This window comes from Festucalex cinctus, chromosome 21 (assembly GCF_051991245.1).
Source record: "Festucalex cinctus isolate MCC-2025b chromosome 21, RoL_Fcin_1.0, whole genome shotgun sequence".
Classification (NCBI taxonomy): domain Eukaryota; kingdom Metazoa; phylum Chordata; class Actinopteri; order Syngnathiformes; family Syngnathidae; genus Festucalex; species Festucalex cinctus.
The window spans coordinates 3,307,483-3,330,873 of NC_135431.1; the positions used below are offsets into that span (position 1 = coordinate 3,307,483).

Genomic DNA, 23,391 nt, shown 5'->3' on the forward strand with positions numbered 1-23,391 from the left:
TTCTCAGTTGGTTTGTCAAGACTTACAAGAACTTGGGCAGACAATTATTAAACTATTGTAATCATTTTATGGCTCTCAAAACGTATTTATATAATACGAAAAAAAATGGCTTATAAATCTTGGTCCTTGGAATTGTTTGAAGAAAGTATGACAATTTGTAAACAAACAAAAAAAATGTATTTTACTACCCATTAACAAAAATATGGATGAAGCAGAAATAAAGTGATTTTTAATAGTTCTTTATTGAATCGTGTCATAGCCAAAGTGAACATTATTCTAAGGCATTTGATACAACAGAAATATCACTATATAATTCGAAATTTACTATATTCCCCCCCCCCCACCCCCTCCCCCCCCCTCAGGAATCTTGTGGAGGAGTCCTATGTATGGGCCAAGTCTCCTCTCACAGTTTGAGAAAAGCAACCAGATCATCATTTTCGACTGCGTCTTCAAACGCAGACCAGTCCTGAAAGGGGAAAAAGGTGACATGTAAAGTACATGTACAGTATTCGTTGATGGAACACGGAGTCACAGTGCTTGTTACCTACACAATAATAATTCTTAATTTGTCTTTTCTTCAGATAGCAGACTACCTACATGGCATTTACTATAAGGTGTTTATTGGAGAGGACACATTTATTTTGTACCAAATTCAATCAATAATTTCCTTTAGAGAGAGTAAGGTGGTTATTGGGATAATATTTTGGGGAGGATCAGGTGTTTATTCGAGGTTAGGTGTCCTCTGAAGAGGAGGCATCTTTCGTGCACGCGTGCATGCTGTCCTGTAGCTCAAAGTTGGTATCTCAAGACAGCACAATAAATACTTGAACGGACCAGGAGACAGATTAGGGCGTGTGTCGCTACTGTGTCTGACTTGTAATAGTTCAAATATTGATTTTTGGTTCCGTGTTCCCACACACCTGCGACTATCAGGAAGGCCTTGTAGACAACAAAATGAACAAAAGGGAAGAAAGAAAAAAATATAGAATCAGTAACTTACCCCGCAGTACGAGTTCCCGTTGCATATTTGTGGGGGCAGCGCAGTCGAGTCGCCTGAGATTTGCCTCATTAACTCCTTATCGCTTTCATTCGCAGCGATGTCCACTCTCTCAAAACTGATCCTCTTGCTCTCGAGGACCATGAATATTCTCTGTTGGCGTTTCTTCATCTGATTGGGGGAAAACAACATTCAAACCAAAAAAAAAAAATGTACATTTAGTGGGAAATGTCCAGAAACGTGAAGAATACTGTACCTCAGTGTTGCTGCTCACGCTGGCGTAAAACACTTTGACTGGCATGGCTGCAAAGTTTCACCAGCAAAAAAAACCCAAACTGATTTATAAAAAGAGACGTTCAGTGGCAGATGTGTGAGCGTTCGTTTCTTCAGAAAGCAGACAAGGTAAGCAGGTTTGGACATGAATTACGTGTGTGTATGTGTAGGCACGCCCACTTTGTGTGCGACTACCTTTTTCTACTTGTGGCTTGTTGACAAAAGTAGCGCACAAATGAAGAAGTGCTTCAACTGTATAGGAAATAAACTTTTATTGTTTGGGGCTTTTACAAACATTGCTAACAACAACGGATAACCCAGCACGATAAATCGGGGGAAATATTTGAGGTGAGGTTTACGAAACCAATGACCAATTAAGTGATGCGAGAAGGAATCTGATCAATCCTGTTTGCTGCACACAAATTACAGTCGTCTTTATTTAGGGCGCTTGGACAGCAAATTAAAAAAAAAATGATAAAAAAATCGCCATTTTGACGCCCATTGAAATGCATTTAACGGGGGCGGGGTTTTGGGGGCTCTGCTTATTGTGAAGTGACTTCAATTGAATTTACTGCCACCAGACAGAATTCGCAAGTTTGCGCTCATAAGTCAAAGCAAAAAAAAAAAAAAAAAAAAAAAGGTCTGTAACTCAAAGTCAGTATCAGCTAATTATAAGCAAATCGTATAAATCCAAGTAGAACACGTTAAATTTCAAACCGAGAAAATTCTTCAGAAAAATGCTTAACATGAAACACGTTTTTCACCAAAAAAATGGTGGAAAATGGACCCCCTCCAACCACAATATATATTTTAGTTGTTTTTTTTTAGTTTCCAGAATGTGAAAAGGCGGGCGCTGAACTGTAAGCGGGGGTTGCCCATACTTCCAAGAGTAAAATACAAAATTTTCTCTTCACAAATTGCGACACGAAGACAAAATAAGCTAATCAAGCATTATTAAGGCTTTTTTTTTTTTTTTTTACGGCGGCACGCTCAAAGGCGCACGAGCGATCACGAGAGAACGAGCGGTTCAAGCTCGTAACACACTCGTCCGGCCAGGTCCTCGGGGACCCGCTCCGGCGCGTTCTCAGAGTCCACATCGCCGCTCTTCTCCGCCGGGACGATGCTCCGCGCCCCCCCCTCGCTGGCGGCCGTGCGGCCGCCGTCCCTGAGGAGGTAAAACACCGACGTTTTGGTCACCTGTGGCGGGAGTTTGAGGTGGAAACGCATCCTTTTTCCCTTTCCGTACCTGCCCTCAAGTCTTCTGTTGCCCGCGTCTTCCGAGTCGGATTTCATGGCTCCGCCAAAACGGTTGCTGAACTGAATCAAGGTGCCTGAAAGGGAGAGCAAAACATCATGGCAGAAAATCAAAATCAACCAGATGTATGTATGTGTGTGTCAGAGTGCCCCAGCTGTGTGCCAAAGCATATCGTCTCGTTGCCGTGGAGACAGCCTCCGTCTGCCTAATCAGGACACTGCGGTAGTTGCCAGATAACGATTGTTTTGGGACAACAATTCCGGTCAGCCTCACATCTTTGCATGTGACTCTTATTCAATTATCATTAGGGGTGTCACAATTTCATTTTTTTTGTTGAAAAAATTGAAATCGATCAAAGTTACGTCACGATTTCGAGCATCGCAATAAAAGAGCTTGCACGGCTTGCACACGAGACTCAGCACATGTAGCTAAAAAACTAAAGTTAACTGAAAAAAATAAAAAAGAAATATTAGGGGATAAAAAAAAAATTATAATAAATTTAAAAAATCAAGAAAAAAATTACTACAATTACATGCTATTAAGTTTGGTTTTGTATAATTGCGTCTTAAGCTGACTAATTTCCAAATATTTTACTTATAATTTTCAAGGTTTTCGATGATAAACGAAAAAAAACAAAATACAAAAAAAAAAAAACACAAACACACAAAAAAACCCACTAAAATAATAATAATAATAGTAGTAATAATAATAATAATAATAATAATAATAATAATAATAATAAATGAGTAAATAGAGCCCTCTCTCCACAAAAAAAAAAGTTATACAAGCAAAAATATTAAACGATAACAAGCTGACTACTTTGTAAAAACGAGAGCACCCGACGCGCTTACCAGCATGCTGACGCCTTCTCCTCCAGACCAGAAAGCCCACAACGAGAATCAGCAGCAGCAGCACCAGCCCGGTGACAATTCCTGTGACCACTGAAGAAGACGCAGCTGCTGCGGGGGGATTACAAGGCAAGTTTGAGCCCGGGAGAAAAAGTATGGCAAACCGATCCGATCTTTTTTTGGCTCTTACCCACGACGTTGATGTAAAGCGAAGTGGACGGAGTGGACCAAAAAGCCCTGGAGGAGAAGTTGACGGCGTAGAGGCAGACGTACGGCCCTCGCTCTTTGTCCTCGACGCTGGGGAAGTCGAACAGGGCCACGTAGAAAACGGTGTGGCCGAACGCCGCCTTGGCGGCGGTGGCGTTGGTGTCCGTGTTCTTCAGGTAGAACACGCCGTCCGGGTACAGCGAGTGGACGGAGCACGTGACGGAGAAGCTGCCGCCGCGCGTGACCGACACCTCCCGCGGGCTGTAGATCACCGTCACTTGGTAGGTGGTGATGGAAATGAGCGGCTTCTCCAGCGACACTGGACACAAAAAAGGACGCGGACGATGGTTGCGGCGACGGAAGGCGAACAAGCGGCACCTTTGACGCTGAGCTCCGTGGGGTCTCCTTGAGGATAGTAGATGACGTTGCTCTCCAGTTTCTTCTGATACTCGCAGAAGTAGGACCCCTGGTGGCTGAAGTTGACTCTGGGCAGGGTGAAGGTGGCCGCCTCGCTCTCGCTGTACCTCTGAAGCTTGAAGGGGCCCTGCAGCCGTTTCAGCAGGAAGGTGCCGCCGATGTGCTCCGTCAGGATGGTGCAGGTGAACTCCACGTTGGAGCCCCAGTTCACCTCCGCCGACGGACTCACCGCGATCTGGGGCTTCTCCAGAGCGCCTCAAGACAACAGGGAGACGGTTTAGTCGTGTTATCACATTACCTGTTTGACATTTATTAAAACACAACAAAAAGGACAGAAGACACTCAGTTCAAATCTCGCGAGGAGAGGAACTGACTGAAAAAAAAAAATCCCCTCCTCATCCTGTCTTTTTATTTGGTTTCCACGCCCCTCGTTCCGACCCGAATAATACAAATACAAAACATAGTTGGAACACAGTGTACTTGTTTGTCTATGTGTGAATGGAAGATTGCTGAGTATACTGGACTGTCTCAGAAAATTTGAATATTGTGGTAAAGTCCATTATTTTCTGTAATGCAATTAAATAAGCAAACGTGATTCTGGAATCATTACAAATCAACTGAAATATTGCAAAGCCTTTTATTGTTTTAATATTGCTGATTGTGGCTTTTTTTTTTTTACTTGGTCTGAGGAAATATTCTAATATTTGGCTGAAAATGCCATAATTTGATACTTTTGATACAATTAGTACTTTTGAAAACACATTCTGCAACTTGCTGTCGACTGAAAATGACATCACAAGGGCCAATCACAGCTCACCTGTTGTCGAGGTTTGGTCATGTGACATTCACAAGCTGAACTGTGATTGGTTACCTGAGCCGTTGTGATGTCATTTTCAGTCAGCAGCAAGTTGCAAAATGTGTTTTTAAAAAGGTACTAATTGTACATGAAAAATCATGAAAATATCCAATTTATTATAGGCAAAACATTAAATGTTTGACTTCCAAAGATAGCTAAATAAGTAAAGCATTCCTTTAACTTTTTTTACTGCTGAAAATGGCTCAATGAGTCAAGTATTCCTTTAAATAAAAACATCATTTAGTTGTCAAATTAGTCATTTTGTAATCGAATCGAATCGGGCTTGAGTGAATCGTTCCCATCCCTAATGACTAACTTTCGCAATAGTCATTCTACCCGTCTTCTTACCCAAACAGATGACGCCGGCGTCCTCGGAGTGGCCGCAGTTGTTCTCCCCAAAGCCCTGATGGTTGCAGTGCGCGATGGCCAACTCCTGGCCTTCGCACACCACGTTGTCCAGCCATATGGGGCCCTTGCCCCGCCCGAAGTGCGCGCTGGAGGGGGCCGAGACGGCGTGGCCGCAGCCCAGCTGTCGGCACACCACGTCGGCGGCGCTCATCTCCCACTCGTCGTCGCACACCGTCCCCCACTGGCCGGCGTGGAAGACCTCCACGCGGCCTGAACAGCCGCCCCAGCCGCCGACCAGCTGGAGTTTCGCTGCGAGGGGGGCAAAAAAACACCAAACGGGGCAGATAACGCAGGGGAACAAGCAAACAAAGAAAATACAGTGTGCTGGCGGGTGTTACGTTCCAAAAATTACCCACGGTAATAAAAAAAAACAAACAAAAAAAACACATTTAAAATCCCGTTAATTATATATAGATTTTTTAATTTTAATTATTATATTATTTAATTATTATTATATATATATATATATATATATATTTAATTTTTATTATTTTACTTTACTTTCATCATTCAACATCGCTATACGATATCACGATATGAAATTCATGATACGATATTTATGATATTGTGGGAGCGGTGGCAATATATAAAAAAAAAAAAGTCACAATATTGTAAAAATAATAATAATAAAAAATTGCTGCACATATTGACTCGATTCACAAGCATATTACATTCCCTTTCATCTGACGATTAGTGTGGATTTTAAACATAGAAGGGCCAAAACATCCCTAATGAAAATTAAACTGCATTAAAAAAAACTAACCACCAGAGGGTGCTAGAACTGAACAAATGGAAATCAACGACATTTTTAACAGATGTGCTGCTTGGAATATCGTGACATGACGACAACAACGACTTTGTGGCAGTTTTAAAATCGCAATATCACGAAATTGTTGATATCGTTGCATCCCTATCATATATGTTCTTTTTTCAATTACATTCATTTTTCCATTAAAAAAAACAACCTATTTTTTATTTACTTATTACAGTATACAGCACTATATTTTTTCATTTGGTATGATTTTTGGATTATTATGAATGCTTTTTCATTCATCATTTAAATTTTTTCATTTACATTCATTTTTTCCATTATTATTATTTTTTTATTTACTTTTAGTATATAGTACTATTTTTTTTTTCATTTTTTTATATATGTTTTTTTTCATTTTGGTAAGATTTTTAGTTCATTATGAATGTTTTTTTCATTTATTATTTATGTTTTCATTGACAGTCATTTTTTTCCATTAAAATATATATATTTTTTTTTATTATTATCTTATTATACAGGACAGTATATAGAACACAAAAAAAATCAACTAAAAAGCACATTGTAAGAAAAAAAAAAAAGACCAAAACAAGCACACTAAAAAATGTGCGAAACAAAGATGAACCCGCGCTAAACGAGGGAACAAACTGTGATTGCGACTGCACGAAACGAACAATATCACCTGCACACGAAACCCCGGCGTCCCGCTCGTGCTCGCACGCCGACCTGGCGAAGCCCTCGCGCGAGCACCGGCCCAGCGAGGTGACGTTGGCGAAACAGGCGTCGCTGGCCTCCATCACGGGCCCGCCGCTTTGGCCGAAATGGGCGGCGCCGTGGACGCTGACCACGTGGCCGCAGTCCAGCCGGTCGCACACCAAGTCGGCTTTGGCCGCGTCCCAGTGGTCGTCGCACAGCGAGTGCCACGCGTTGTCGTGCTGGACCTCCACTCGGCCCCTGCACTCGATGTCGCTGCCCACCAAGCGCACCTCCAGGCTGTCTGCGGGAAAGCAAACCAATGCAGATTCACGGATCTGACATGGCACATCTCTTCCATTGGTCAAACTTTGCAGTCCCACTATTTCGAATGTCTTTTGTACAGTTTGTAACTATTTGGTTCCGCCTTCCGTTTATTTTGAGTGTAATCCGTGCACTAGAAGAGTATTTTCCAAACGCACCCACAAACACTGAACGGGGATTTGCAGTGCGAGTTCGAGCTCTACTGTTATTCGTTTTTAGAAAATAAATTTCCCCAAAACAGAGCAATTTATATGCTTTTTTTTTTTTGACTGGGGCAATTTATATTCCAGGGCAACTTTTAGTCTGGAAAATATAGTATAATTTGAGGTGATAGATTAGTTTTATAAGCTACACTGTTTTTTTTTATGCTATTTAATATACTTCTATATCCCCATTTTATTTTATCATATTGTTGATATATTAAAATCATTTTCCCCATTGAAATGAATAGAAACATCATTAACTCATTTGCTCCCAAAAACGTATAAACATGTTCCATTTAAATATTGCCATGTCCCAAAAACGTATTTATATGTTTGTTTGTTTGTTTTTTTATGCTAGCACTTACAGAAGGCTTTGATGTAGCTCCTGACCTGAAGAGGTCACTTCAAGTAATGGTAGTTTTTACAAAAAATGGCCAGCAGGTGGTAGCAGAGTATAAGAGATCAGACAGGGCCATGTTGCAACAAGCTCTTTTCCCCAGTGTTTTCAACAGGTTTGTGAGTCATGATGAAACTTAGCTACATTCTAATGTTAATTGCTGCAAATCAGAAACAGATACAAATATACTCCCCCCGATGAAAGAAAAGACGAATCTTTCTTTTGGTAGGTTCCATGTTTATTCTTTCATCAGGAAAAAAAAAAAAGTAAGTTTCTATCTGTTTCTGTTTTGGAGCAATCAGCATTAGAATATAGCTAAGTTTCATTATTATTCACAAATCTATAAGAATTTTGAGCAAAAGAGCTTTTTTTCAACATGGTCCTCGTTGATCTCTTTTACTCTGCTGCCACCTGGTGGCCGTTTGTGTAATAACTGCCACGGTTCTTCAACCGTTCTTTGCAGTTAAGAAGTTGCATTAAAGCCATCTGTGTGCTCTAGCATAAAAAAAAAATTACATAAAAAAAAACGTATAAATACGTATTTGGGAAACTTAATACATTTAAAATAGAACGTATTTATACGTTTTTGGGAGTAAATGCGTTAAGGACAACAAAACTCACATGTATGCAAGTAATACAATGGAATGTAACGAATCAAACAGTTTGTAGATCAAAATGAATTCATCGCAGTTCCTTCGAGTGTTTCATATTAAAACTAAGAGTGACTTTGATTCCTTTTGTTGTTTGAAAGTTGAAATTGCATTTCCCGTCATCACCTGAGCAGACGACGCCGGCGAGCGATGTGGTGTTGCACGACCTGTCGTGGAAGGAACTTTGCGGGCACTGCGCCATGGTGGACTCCATCCCGCTGCACTCGATCTGCACGTTCCACATGTGCCCCGAGCCGTGGCCGTACTCCGCCTCCGTGGTGATCTGGTGGGCCTTGCCGCACCTCAGCTGCTTGCACACCACGGCCGCGTCGCTGCTGTCCCACATTTCGCCGCACACGTCCCCCCAGCGGCCCTGGTCGTAGAACTCCACCCTGCCGCCGCAGCGGTTGTGGCCGCCCACCAACCTCACGTTGCCTGGGAAACATTTTTTGCATCATCAAAATCATGCTCATATCTAACGAGGGGAAAACAAGTTCATACGGAATGCAGTTTCTTCTGTAAGAGAGTGCCCAGACATGTTTGGATTTTGTTTTCTGTCTGAAACTTCATTTTGTATTTACCTTGAGTAAGTCGTATTGTTAATTAGCCCATTAGAGCAATAAAACGTTCATATTTTGTCTATAATTTGATACTTTCATTACTTTCCATGTACAATTAGTACCTTTAAAAACCCATTTTGCAACTTGCTGTGGACTGAAAATGACATCACAAGTGCTCAGGTAACCAATCACAGCTCACCTGTTTTCAAGGTTTGGTCATGTGACATTCACAAGCTGAGCTGTGATTGGTTACCTGAGCACTTGTGATGTCATTTTCAGTCCACAGCAAGTTGCAAAATGTGTTTTTTTTTAAAGATACTATTTATACGTGAAAAATAATGACAATGTAAAATTTATTATATGCAAAATATTAACGTTTGACTGCCAAAAATGGGTAAATAAGTAAAGTGTCCCTTTAATATCTACTATGTAATTTAATAGTCATCATAAAATAAAGAAAATCACTACATGCTTTAAAAAATAATAATAAGAATTTAAAATGATACAATCTTGTGTGAATAAAGTTGTAATATTTGGAGAATAAAATAATATTTTTTTGAAAGTAATTATTTTTAATTAATTTTTATTATTCATGTAAATTACAAGTGATTTATTATATTATCAATTTATTTTACTTTTTTTTTGTAAAATCTAGACTTTATTCTATTACAAGCATTTTTTTTCCAGATTATTTTCTATAAATATAACAATCTTAAAACTTTGCCTTGTCATACTGTTAAATTTCTCAAACTGTGATATGTTTTTTTTTTCTCTCAAAATATACTTTTTTTTTTTCTTGTACCATGTGATTATTTTACTCATATTACACGACTACTTCATTTTGCTCCAATAAATTTAAGATTTATTTATTTTTTTTGTACTATAGTGTTCTTCGGGAAACGCGGTGCACTTTTCACGGCCTCGCTGTTTTTGCAGGGTTTTTTTGTGTGCAATTTTGCATGTTTTTTTTGTTTTTTTTACAGTAATGTACCTATTTTATAAAATGTATGATGGTTTGAACGTTGATAATGTTTAAATGTGAGAACATGTAAATGCCTCAATGAGAAACGTGTATAAACTGGGTGGTTTAGAGCCTTAAAACATTTAGAATAAAAACAAAAAGCTAACCACATTGCGGATTTCATTTATTGCGCTTATTTTTTGGAACGTAAACCCAGCGGAAAACGAGGGAACACTGTCCTACTTTCTTAAAAACGGAAAAAATAAAAAATAAAAATAAAATATATAAATAAAAATATATTCTTGCAAACTCAAACTAAAAAGCAGACACTTTGAGTGGAAGCACGTACCCGAGCACTGGACGGACGCCTCCTGGGCGAGCTCGTGGCCGCTTCGGACGTACTCGCGCAGCGAGCACTGCGTGAGCGACGTCTCCCTGCCGTTGCAGCCGATCTTGTAGCCGCTTACGTCGCCGCTTTGGCCGAAAGATCCCGCCGCCTTGACGGGATCGCCGCAGTTCATCTCCCGGCACACCACCGCCGCCTCGTGCAACCCCCACTGGACGTTGAACACCGGCCACCAGTGGCCTTGGTGGTGGACCTCCACCCGGCCCGAGCACTGGTCGGTCCCGTTTATCAGTCTGATGGTGGCTACAGAGATGGAAAAAAAATGGACATGGCTACCGAATTTTTTTTGGAAGGGTCCTTGAAAATAGCCAAAATTGCCTTAAACGTTACGGCCACTTCAAACCAAAATGGCAGACTTCCTGTGTGTCCTTTCAGAGATGGCTTCTTGAGACTTTTTTTGTGGGTCTAATTCATGATACAAGTTTCATGTTCTGAACTGAAATTAGCTTCGGTCGACTGGATTTTTGTTTTCTTCAGGAACTGGCCAGAATGACCCTAAAATGACAACTTTGGACCAAAATGGACGACTTCCTGTGCCCTTTCAGGCATGGGTTCTTGAGACTTTTTTGTGGGCCTTCTTATGATAGATGTGGCTAATAAGTTTCATGTACCAAACTAAAACTATAGCTTCATGTTGTTATGTGGAACTGCCATTGGGGGCTGAATCTTCTTTGAAAGGACCCCAGGAAATGGCCAAAATGACGCTAAAATTACCACTTTGAAACAAAATGGATGAATTCCTGGGTCCTTTCAGGCATGGGTTCTTGAAACGTTTTTTTTTATGGGTCTACTCGTGATAGATGTGGCTAATAAGTTGTTATGTTCCAAACTAAAACTCGCTTCACTGGCTAGATTTTTTATTTTTTTTTTGGGAGGACCCCAGTAATGGGCCCAAACTTAAAACAATGGATGACTTCCTGTGTCCTTTCAGACATGGGTTCTTAAGACTTTTTGTGAATCTACTCATAAACATGTGTATTCGGAATGTTTTGTGAAACTGACATTGGGGGCTAAATTTTCTTGGAAGGACCCCAGGAAATTGATACGAAAATTGCTGCTTTTAGGCCAAGATGGCTGACTTACTGTGACCTTTTGAGGCTACAACCGCTCCAAATGATCAACTCAGATTATGCAAAGTAGTTCACCTGAACACATGATGGCAGCGTCCTCCCCGTGATTGCAGTTATTATCTCCGAAGGACGAATGCGGGCAGTCGGCCAAGGTGGACTCGTTGCCCGTGCATTCCACGTCGTCCAGCCAGATCTCTCCCGCGCCTTCGCCGAAATAGGCGCCCGATTTGGCCGTCATGGCCGTGCCGCAGTCCATGGCCCGGCACACCACTTGAGCGTCTTGAATGTCCCACGAGTCGTCGCACACCGTCCCCCAAACGCCGTCGTGGTAGAACTCCACGCGGCCCGAGCATCGGTCCGTGCCGTTGGCGAGCCGCAGCGTGGGCGTGCCTGCGGACGGTGGGCACAGAAGTTGTGCGTTATATTCTACACTGAAAAAAGAAGAAATCTTAAAAAAAAAAACGTAATTTTCTGGCAGCTGGGATGCCAAATAAAAATACTGTGAAATAACAGAAAATCAGTTTCAAACAAACAAAAAACTCCGCAATTTTCTGGCAGCTGGGGTGCCAAAAAATACTGTGAAATAAAAGAAAATTAACTTCTCGTAAAAAAAATTTTTTTTCCCCCCCATAATTAAAGTGTTATATAAAATTATATGTAATATAACAGTACATGACCAAAACAATAATGTGGTTCATCATTCAAAACATGGTCAATAACTGTTGAAAAATGAGATATTGTGTTTGAAATTGCAACAGTTTACTAGGGTAATTCATTTATATACCTTTTTTTTTTTTTTTTTTTTTTATAAACAGATGTCCTTTCAAAATAAATGTAATAAATATTGTAATAATAAATACAATGAATGCTACTATTTATCGGACATTACAAGCATTGTCATTATTTTCACTTTTAAAAAATTGTCAATGCACAAAGAAATTATGGTAAAACTACGAATTTTTACTGTTAATTTCTCAGTAAAATGTTTTTATTTTTTAATTTTTTTAAGTTGAATTTTACACTTTATTCCATTAAATAACAGACAAATATTTGTGGAATTATGACACATTTGTGAGCATATTTGTGAGCATATTATTTGACATGTAAAATCAGAGTTTAATTTTTGTAAATGAAATGATATTTTTAAAATTGGAAAAAAACTGTAAATTCAAATTCTGTTATATTACTTTTTCTTTTTCTTTTTTTTTTTAAACGGTGTACGTACGGTGTTGAACGTCACTTTGCAAATTTGTGGTACCTGTACACGAGAGCGAAACCCCTCGGCACGTGTCGGACGTCCCCTGGACGGTGCACTGGGAGAAGGAGGCGGAGTCTCTGGGGCACGCGGCCCTGTAACTCCTCAGCTGGCTCTCGCCAAAGTACTCCTCGGCTTTGGCGACGCCTCCGCAGTTGAGCTCCTGGCACACCATGTTGGCCTGTTTGACGCCCCAGTTGTGATCGCACAGCTTGCCCCACTCGCCGTTGTGGAACACCTCCAGGCGGCCCGAGCACTGCCCAGTCCCGTTGGTCAGTCGGAGGGTTTCTGGAAAATGCGGCGGCGGCGTTGTTGTTGTTGTCGTACTTTCGGAAGCGTCGCGTAGCAATCACCTGAACATACGACGCCGGCGTCCTCGAGGTGGCTGCAGTCGTGCTCGCCGAATCCTCGGTGCGAGCACTCGGCGAGCGACTTCTCCCCGCCCGTGCACACCAAATCGTCCAGCCAGGTTTGGCTCTGGCCGCTGCCGAAGAAGGCTTTGTACTTGACTTCCAAGGGAGCGCCGCAGCCCATCTCGCGGCACACCACGCTGGCCTCCTGCAAGCCCCACTTGTCGTCGCACACCGTCCCCCACTGGTCCAGGTACAAGATCTCCACTCGGCCCGAGCAGCGGTTGGTCCCGTTGACCAGACGGACGGGTTGGCTGTCTATCAGGCACAAAAGAGAAACAAAAATGACCTATTATTGGCAATTGTCTAATACCGATGCTGATTATTAGTTGTCAAGGAGGCCGATAATCAATATTTGAAGCCGATATAAATTTTCAGTAAAAAGGGTTAAAAAAATAAAAAGAAAATTAAAAAAAAATCGATATATTGGCATAAAAAAAAATGTAAATACAAAATGCCAATCTTGATTTTACTTTGTTGTAATGTCTTAAAGCATGTTTATTGAATTTTTCACTTTTCTAAATGTATATTTTATTTCTTTTAATCAGACAATAGAATTCATTTTAAACTAAAAAAAAAAAATTGGCGTAAAAAAAAAAAAAATTAAATACAAAATGCCAATCTTGACTTTACTTTGCTGTAATGTCCTCAAGCATTTTTATTTAATTTTTCACTTGTCTAAATGTAGATTATTTTCTTTTAATCAGACAATAGAATTCATTTAAAAAAAAATAATTGGTGTAAATTTTTTATTTATTTTTTTAAATACAAAATGTCAATCTTGACTTTACTTTGTTGTAATGTCTTAAAACATCTTTATTGAACAATTTTTCAGACAATTCCATTTTTTTTAATTTATTTATTTTTATTAAATCAGACAATAGAATTCATTTTAAATTTCTAAAAAAATAACAATAATGAAATTCAGGGATCTCCCAAGGTAATCAGTATGTCAAAAAGTTATATGGAAACTTAAACAAGTAAAAACCATAGCTCTTTAGTTTTCAACAGTAAATATTTTTTCCCCAAAATTGAGTTAAAAACAGAAACATTTCCAGTCTACATATAAAACAAAAGTTTGCGTTCAAACTAATCATGACCATTTTCAGTCTATTAGCACCCTCTATTGGTGGAAAGCGGAATCAAAGTTACTTACTGTAGCAGGAAAAAGTGGCGTCGACGCAGCCTTCTTTGATGACTTGATGCGAGCACTGCGAGATGGAGGTCTCGTTGCCCGCGCAGGTGGTTTTCACCGCCGTGGCTTCACGGGACTCACCGAAGTGCAGCTTTTCGGCGGAAACCAGAGGTTTGCCGCAGTTGATCTCCTGGCAGAGCACTTTGGTTTCGGGCAGGCCCAGGTCACCGCAAACTTTGCTCCAGTGGCCGTCCTGGAAGATCTCCAGTCTGCCGTTACAACGATTGCTCCCGTTGTTCACTCGCACGTGATCTGAAATCAATAATGAGAAAGATGACGTTCTCTTCTTCGCTGGTGCAAAAACAGCAACTGCAGGATTAAAGTTTATTCATGTTAAAATGACCATGATGATGGGAAATTTGATTTTTTTTTTTTTTTTTTTTGCCTACGCTAATATGTTTTACTTGTTAAATGACAATTTTATTTGAATAAAATTAATAAAAAAAAATTTTTCATTATTACATCTTTTTTTTTGTAAAATTATGGATATATTTTGATACAGTTGCATGCTTTTGTGCTGTAAAATTACACCTTTACTCCAGTAAAATCATCTTTTTTTTTTCTAATATTATTACTTTCCTTGTCAAATAATATTCACAGTAAGGTCATTTCTTTTTAATAAAACATATTTGTCCTTAAAAAATGCTCTATCATACAAATATTTTATTTAAAAATAAATAAATAAATAAAATGACAACTTTATTTGCATAAAATTAACTTCAAAGATATTTCTTTGTAATATTGGAATTTTTTCCCCTTGTGAAATTTTGAGTTTATTCTCATAGAGTCAGACTTTTTGCCCCATAAAATTATAATTTTATTCTGGTAAAATTTCTGATATGATAAATATTTTCCTTGCAAAATGTCGACATTGGTACAACTTTTATTTCAATAAAATGTAAAAATTGTTGCACAGAATATTATACAGAATATTCTTTTTTTTTACCATAGCAAACTTAACTTTATTCTGGTAAATCAATTTTTTTTTCCAATATATATTTTGCTTGTATTTCTATTCATACAATAACAGTTGTAAATAACTTGTATCCATTTTTTATGACTTTATATTCAAATATTTCTAACTTTTTGTTCTGTAAAATTACAACTTTATTCTGCTAAATTGCAATATGATCATTTGATATTTTTTCATGCCTTTCAGCAATTTTATAATCTTATAATCTGTGATCTTGTTTTTTCATTGTTTCAATGTGTACTTTGTAGTTCATACAGAGCGGTGGTTAAATCCCATGATTCAGTTTCAAATGGGTCCTACGAAGTCTGCCTAGCAACAAGTGACTGTTGATCTTAAGGCAATGCCTTGATATGGCTCTTGTACTGAATATGATTGGAATATTACGTTAAACTAATAACGTGTGCGAACGGAAAACCGGTCTCACCCGAGCAGACCACGCCGGCGTCTTCGCTGTGACCGCAATTGTTCGAACCCATGGGCCTGTGCGAACACTTGAGGATGGACATTTCGTTTCCGGTGCACTGCACGTCATCCAGCCAGATTTGGTCCCCGGCGTGGCCAAAGTAGAGCTCGGCTTTGCGGACGGCCAGCGCCGAGCCGCAATCCAGCTCGCGGCACACCACCTGCGCGTTGGTCAGGTCCCAGAAGTCGTCGCACACGGTGCCCCAGGTGCCGCTGTGGAAGACCTCCACGCGGCCCGAGCAACGCGACGACTCGTGGCCCGCCAGCCTCACCATGCCAGTGGTGCATTCTGGGAATACGAAGAGATGCCATTACATTTTTTTATGTTTTGTTTTTTTAAAGGGATTTTTGTAGTATACAAGCCAATCAAAATTTAGAGTTCAGTACTGACAGCGTAATACCGCATTGTGCCACAATGTGCCGGGCACCACTGAGCTCTACTGGAAAATGCAGTGTACTTGAGAAGCAAGAAGAAGAGGCATAGAAATGTCCCTGAGTGAACTTTAATACTTTAAAATAGTAGCTAGTACTAGCTAGCTTTAAAAAAAAAAAAACAGCTTTAAAAGCTAGATAGCTAGCTTAAAGAAAAAACTAGCTTTAAAAAAATAGTCAGCTAGCTATCTGGCTAGCTTAAAAAAAAATAGCTTTAAAAAAAATAGTCAGCTAGCTAGCTGGCTAGCTTTAAAAAATAGCTTTAAAAAGTAGCTAGCTAGCTCGCTTTAAAAAAAAATTAGCTTTAAAAAGTAGCTAGCTAGCTAGCTTTAAAAAAAGATTTTTTTTAAATATTTATTTATCAACAAATGAAGCTTACGGGCTTACAGAAAAGCTTGAAAAAGGTAGCTTTAAAAAGTAGCTAGCTAGCTATCTTTTTAAAAAGTAGCTTTAAAAAATAGCTAGCTAGCTAGCTTAAAAAAAGTAGCTTCAAAAAGTAGCAAGCTAGCTTTAAAAAGTAGCTTTAAAAATAGCTAGCTAGCCTTAAAAAAGTAGCTTTAAAAAAAGATAGACAGACAGACAGACAGACAGACATAATGCAAGATAGATAGCAAACTAGCTAGATAGCTAGCCAGTAAGATAGCAAAATACAAATTAGCTAGATAGATATAATCGATAAAATACCCATCTACCTATTTATCGACAAAAGAAATTTACTGTTCCACTAACTAAGTTTCTACAATGAAAGCAACACAAAGCAAAGCAGGCATGCCGAATTACTAACAATTTAAAAAATGTTTGTTGTCATTGTTGAAAGGTTTACAATTACCGTTGTTTGTTTCTCACTGTCGTTCATGACTTTACGCATCATTTGTTAACATTAAGTAAGCAGACTTTTGCACGACAAACTATATTTTTTTTAAAAATCATTTCGGCAATCTGGCTATGCTAAATGGGGGTCCACTGTGTATTTAAAGCAAATACTGACCTGTACAGATGAAAAGATAAAGAATACCTGAGGAAGAAACGAACAATAATTTCAAATTTGGTTTCATCTGCATAATCTTAAAAAAATAATAATAATAATAATTATGCATACTATTATTAGCATTTTCCTATGCACAAAATTCACTGAATTCTTATAAAATTATGACATTTTCTAATAATATATCATTTTAGTTTGTTTGTTTTTCTTACTAGTAAAGATAACTTTTTTTTAAAATAAAATTTTAACTTTAATGTGGGAACCAATGTCTGTTATGTACAGAACTATTACACTTACAAGTTCTGTCCATTTTTGCAGTCATAGTTAAAAAGATGGAGGAAAATGTACTTACCCAATGACAGAAAAACAAGTTTTCTGCCACAAATGGAGGTCATGATGTGTATTCAACGTCGTCAAAAGCCTGCCACAATTCAGTCAAAAAATGATTACGTATCAGTGACTGCCATTTGTGAAAAGTCAAAAAGTATAAAAAACATACCTGTGAAGTGCAATTATTTGCGGGACGGGCGCCCCACATAAACATGCAGTAATTGCTCCAAAATACGATTTTGGATGGACTCGGACCGCAAATGCGTGTTGACATTTGGATCAATCATTAAAGGCGGACGGTGACAAGCGGATTGTTTGGCTCAAAATCTGCACCAACGGACAGAAAATCCCTGATTGCCATTGTCATTGTAGTTATTAAATCATATTTTTTATCTGCAGTACAGTAGAGGGCAATTATTTTAATTTTTAATTTTCACCTTTATTCATGTAAAATGACAAGGTATTTCTTGTAATATAATCACTGCTTTCCTTGCGAAATTTCAACTTTATTCTTGGGAAATTTTGACATTTTGTCTCATGAAATGAAACCTTTTGAAATGCCGTCAAGCATTCATTGTGATTATATGAATATTTACTCGTGTATTGATTTGCGGGTAAATGATTGCAGACGGCCGTTTTGATGGGAAATGACGAGTGTCGCGGGACAAGGGGGCACCGTGTCAAGCTCAAGTCAAAGTGCAAGCCGGTTATTGCAAATATTTTTGCTGCTCGTCACTTCCAATCATGTAAAATTTATATTAAAGTGTACGCATCCTTTGATGACAAGATGTGAGGCTTAGGAACGGTCATAAACGTGTCAAAAGATTGTTACAATATATTTTTTGTAACGCACGCTCACCCGTAATTGAGTAAGACGGAGTCAATATATAAACTTTATTATTTTGCAAAGTGGCAGATCCGCATCAAATCTGACAAACGTCATAAGAGTCACAGTATTATAGATTTCACATGATGGCACAGCACATGGAGAATATTAAACACAGCCAAAGAAATAGACAACTTGTACTGTACGCTACATGGCCACAACATTAGGCATACCTGCACCTCATCTAATCACATCGAAAACAAGAAAATTCCGAGTTCACAAAAATCATCAAAAGGCAGCAATGCCCTTTGGGATTTTCTCATTTGGATGAAAGCGCATCTAACGCGCACTAGCACAACCTAGAGGCGAAGTTGCTGCATTGCAGTTGTAGCAACCTTGTCAATGGATGACTGAGGAGCGAGCGGGTGTGCCTAATATTGCGGCACGCGATTGTCAATGCTCTATTCCTTGGGGTCAAAAAAAAAAAAAAAAAAAAAAAAAAAAAAAAAAAAAAAAAAAAAAAAGTCTCTTTATCAACGTGTACAAGAGGACGTATGGCATCCACGGTAAGAAGACACAGGAGGAGGTTTCACTTTTTTTGTTCAATATTGGCCTCTTAAGAGTCCGGCTGTAGAAAAAAATAAACAAAATAATAACAACATGCATTTGGACAGAGGAGAAAGTCAATCAAATGCTCTCGCACGTTAAATTACACGAACGTGGAAGACTTTTTGGGAATATGGTCACGAAATAACGAAAAATCTGCTATGTCTAATTAGACGTTACATGTACGACTTCTAAATTTGTAATAGTGCAAAAAGGTGAAGCACGATAGGGCAGTTAAGAAGTGAAAGTCCCCTTACATTAGCAGATGCTTGAGAAGTGAGGCCCAGGAAGGCAAACACAGTGTTGTTCTCTTTCGACTGGAAAAAGTCTTCATAGTCCTGTCGAGGAAGGAAAAAGGTGCGTTAAAGCGTTACATTTCAACTTTTTGTACCAGTTCACTACTACCACGCTTATCAGCTTGTACACGGTCGCCATTCTGGAAGTGACCTGATTTCAACAGGAAGTGACCCGGGAGTGGCATATATTCAACAGGAAGTTACCCGTTTTCAACAGGAAATGACCCAGAAGTGACCAGATTTCAACAGGAAGTGACCCAGAAGTAACACTTCAACAGGAAGTGACTTGATTTCAACAGGAAGTGACCCGAAGTAACCTGATTTCAACAGGAAGTGACTTGATTTCAACAGGAAGTGACCCAAAAGTAACCTGATTTCAACAGGAAGTGACTTGACTTCAACAGGAAGTGGCCCAGAAGTGGCGAAAAATCAACAGGAAGTGACCTGATTTCAACAGGAAATGACTCAAGAGTGGCCTAAAATCAACAGGAAGTGACCTGCTTTCAACAGGAAATGACCCAGAAGTGACCTGATTTCAACAGGAAGTGACCCAGAAGTGGCCTAAAATCAACAGGAAGTGACCTGATTTGAACAGAAAGTCGCCTGATTTCAACAGGAAGTGACCCCGAACTGACCTGATTTCAACAGGAAGTGACTTGCTTTCAACAAAATTGGCAAACTGTTCAGTGCATGCGGCTTTCCACCTTGCAAGAGTCGGCAGTCACATCCAAACTTTCCGCGGAAATTTCTCTAGTTATTATTTGTCTTTATTCTTCCTGATCCTCCCATTCTGGAATCTATTCCGCGAGCATGTCGCGATGGATTACCACTGCCAGCGAGTGTGACGCCACGTAATCCGGGCCGGGATTACGGCTGGGATCACAGAGGTGGCCTGCAGTTTCGACAGATGACCGAGTGTCACCTCACAATAGGCAGCAAAAGGTAGCGAGCGAGCGAGCTCCTTAATTCAAACGCGGAGCCAAACAGCTATGACCTACTTTGTGACATCATGTCCCCCGGGAAGCATTACTTTCATTCATGTGCATAGAAAGGCACAAGTGGACCTATTATAATCTCTTTGATCTGATCCTTTTTTAAGTGATTCTAGATACACTTCATTGTTCTGGAAATACTGGATACATGAACTGTATGTTGTTTGAACAAAGGACTATTTTTCATGTGTGTTTTTATATAACTGTGTTTTTTGTAGGTTGTTGTATTATTTGTTCTTAATGGACTTGAGTCTGTCAATAAAGATACTTCTTCTTCAGATTTGCACACTAATGTCTTTTTCCATACAATGCATGTACATAATACAGTTTTAGTGACAGTTGAACAATTAATCAAAATTATAATTGACATTGTAATGCAGTTTTCAAATCGCAAAGGCTGCAATTTGAAAAATAAAAATATTGAAATTAACTTTCTTTCATATTCATTCATGGATCACTTGCCTTATATTTGAGTTTTACACTAAAATTACAACAAATCATTTTTGAATAAAGCTGCTCAACTCACAATATGATGCAGAGAAAGTTTCAACGGTTTTTGGGCTATTTTATCAATGATTCTGAAAGTGACATTGGAGTTTATGAATTGGCTATAGTTTTTCCAGATATGCCATATATTTGTTAAAAAAACAAACAACAAAACGCTATTTTCTTTATGCTCCAACTTGGATGAGGATATAAGCTGTCTTTTCAAGCATGTCATTATCGCAGTTTGTTATACAAATCAGTTTCCATGTGGAAATTTATCAAAACTTTTGAAAATTAGCCAATATTAGCAGCAAAAAATAGGTGGCATCAAAGCACAAACAATAATCCTCCAGTTATGTCGGAGTTGAGTTCCTACGCTAGCGATGTAACCCGAATTTCGACTCAAGTCGAATTTCCCCATTAAAGTCACTATTTTCATCAAAATCATTTGCATAAAAAAACTAAAATGCATTAAAATAAAAACAAAATTAAAAAAAACAAAAAGAAAGAAAAAAAGACGCTGTTCGACTGAGGCCCAAATCTTTGCTGATGTTCGGCGGTGTATCTCCTTTCTGTGATCTTTTTACGATGTCTAGCTTCGTTTCCATGGCAATTGCTTTTCTTTTTGGCTGGCCCAACATAGATAGAAGACGTAGCTTTTTCCTTTGGCGCCATGATGTGGGGGGGGGGGGGGGGGGGGGGGGATAAAATTAAAAAAAAAAAAAAAAAAAAGGGTGAAAAAGCCAAAGATACTCCCACAAGTGCACAAGCGCTAGCTAAGGGCTAAATAGCAGACAAGGGGAAAACACTGCGGGCTATATGGCGGACGAGGAACCAAAATGGCGGACCGTTGTAAAGGGGAAACGCCTTAGGTCGAGTGCGCCTTAAGTCGAGGACTCCCTGTATTTGTCACTTGGAGAAAATAATGTTTTTGTTGGCTAGTGTAATAAATCTCTATGGAGGGAACATGAGTCACAATTACATTATTTTTCTAAATGTTTTCTCCTTTGCTTGTAGTCTATCCTATGTTACAAATAAAATGCAGCAAGATTGTTTTGTTTCCCAACGCGGACCAGTTTGACATCCATATTTTTGGACTATCATAGAAAGGAAAAACAAATCATTTCTGGCTTTCTCTTCGTCGTACGTACCCCACAGTAGCGATCGCCATTGAAGATCTGCGGGGGCAGCGGGTTGCCTTTCTCGGGCCGCTTGTCGCAGGGGATGTGGCGGTACATCCACTGCCGCTGCTCCTCCAGCATGGTGATGTCCACTTGCTGGAACTGGATGCCGTTGGCCTCCAGGAAGCCCACCACCGCCTGCTGTTGCTTTTTCACCTGCCGCGAGAAACAATCGCAAAAGCTCATTACACTCAAGATTCAGCTCAAATTTGTTCTGATTTTATTTTTGTGAACATAATTTCATCTATTGCAGCTTTACTTCACTATCTTGAATGTCAGTGGGGATTAAAAAAATATATATATATATATATATATATATATATATATATATATATATATATATATATATACACACAATCCTCGTACAGTAATGAGGATGTTGGCGGGTGTTGCATTTTGGGACGGCGGCCACAATGGCGCTTTTGTTTGCCAGTCGGGACTCGATTGGTGCACTCGCGCACCCAAACAAATGTGACCTTGCGGTGCGCACTCAATAGCAACGTGGCCAAGTGACAGCCAGTCTGTCTGATGGGGAACAATTCAGTGTGTGTGTGTGGGTGTGCGTCATCATCCCGGGGTGCCAGATTCAACACTTGTGGGTGAATTACAAAAATAGCCCACCCCTAAAAATGTATAGAAATGCCTCACACTGCATGGAAGTATGCAAGTGTATTGTTTGCTCTCTGAATGAAGGGATTAACTTGGATTAATCCTTTCATTACTGGACAAACAGGGACAAAACAGGGCTCCTGAGGACAAGTGGATGATGCAAAAAACACACACAAATTATAATAGTACATAAAAAGGTACACTTAAAGCCATGCCACAACAATGAGGCACTCTAAAGTCCATGTCCATACACCGGCTGTCATTTCTGACTGTTTTTAGTAAATAAAATACAATCGCCCCTCTTCTTGCTTCCATCTTTCAACATGTGACACATGTATACTCGTGGCTGACAATAAGGCGCTCTAAAGCAGCCACTTTATTTTCAAACACTTGTAAGCCTACGTCATCGGGGTACGTTTGTTTCATCATCTTTAACTGCACAGTGGTTTGTGTGCGTTCAAACGATGTAAACTTGACTTTAATCGCATGTATACTTGACAAGCAACTTGCTGACAATTTCTAACGATCTTCTGCAAAAGTAATTTTATGACTGTTTCCTCACTCAGGCATCCCAGGCCAATCAGCACTAACTCACTTTAAAGGCATTCAAAGCCAATTATTGCTCTGGCATCACTGACCCAAATGGTCAATTTAGTCAGGCGTACAACCACTGACTGGACTGTCCTGTACTTTCCCTCTCTGTGATGTAGAGAACTTTAAAATACTCGACTTCCTTTGTCAATGGTCAAAGACTTAAGTCTAGTTATAAATTTAATTAATAATCCACAGGGTTAAAAAATATGATTTTGAAAAATCCCCACTCACTCACCGCCAATGATCCACTTGACGAGGCGATGTAAACCTTGATGATAACCATTTTAATCCCACATTACGGGGTCACCGAGAGAAGTTTAACCGACGAGTTCGCTCAAAAGCAGCGGGAGGAAAAAAGCAATAAATTTGACCGACGAAGTGCGTTTTATTGCATATGACGCCAGCGTTCAAACTAAGCCAGAGTACGCTTTTTGATGACAGGCTAGCGATAACAAACGACATACTTCC

At 39.4% G+C, this 23,391-nt stretch overlaps 2 protein-coding genes across 6 annotated transcripts; both read right to left on the reverse strand.

The window, feature by feature from the left end:
• Nucleotides 1–350: 350 nt before the first annotated feature.
• LOC144010904 (SH3 domain-binding glutamic acid-rich-like protein 3) lies at nt 351–1,448 on the reverse strand. Its single transcript, XM_077511432.1, has 3 exons — nt 1,254–1,448; nt 1,001–1,168; nt 351–466 (listed from the first exon to the last, which is right to left on the reverse strand). The coding sequence occupies exons 1-3, from the start codon at nt 1,296–1,298 to the stop codon at nt 404–406; spliced, it is 276 nt and encodes a 91-aa protein (XP_077367558.1). The 5' UTR covers nt 1,299–1,448; the 3' UTR covers nt 351–403.
• A 69-nt stretch (nt 1,449–1,517) lies between these two features.
• On the reverse strand, nt 1,518–23,390 carry sh3bgrl2 (SH3 domain binding glutamate-rich protein like 2). 5 transcript variants are annotated; one of them, XM_077511424.1, is made up of 18 exons: nt 21,691–21,708; nt 19,023–19,103; nt 17,356–17,424; nt 17,007–17,033; nt 15,549–15,875; nt 14,113–14,403; nt 12,900–13,214; nt 12,550–12,834; nt 11,367–11,681; nt 10,165–10,464; nt 8,421–8,729; nt 6,710–7,024; nt 5,202–5,510; nt 3,959–4,252; nt 3,564–3,899; nt 3,377–3,484; nt 2,517–2,601; nt 1,518–2,435 (listed from the first exon to the last, which is right to left on the reverse strand). In XM_077511424.1, exons 3-18 carry the CDS (start codon nt 17,396–17,398, stop codon nt 2,279–2,281), a joined length of 3,816 nt encoding a protein of 1,271 aa, XP_077367550.1. In that variant the 5' UTR covers nt 17,399–17,424; nt 19,023–19,103; nt 21,691–21,708; the 3' UTR covers nt 1,518–2,278. The 5 variants fall into 5 exon arrangements, 4 of the variants coding, with proteins under 4 accessions (XP_077367550.1, XP_077367551.1, XP_077367549.1 ...); XM_077511425.1 differs by lacking the exons at nt 19,023–19,103; nt 21,691–21,708 and adding an exon at nt 17,503–18,650 and having other exon boundaries at nt 3,377–3,481; XM_077511423.1 differs by lacking the exons at nt 19,023–19,103; nt 21,691–21,708 and adding an exon at nt 17,503–18,650.
• Between the last annotated feature and the right edge of the window lies 1 nt (nt 23,391).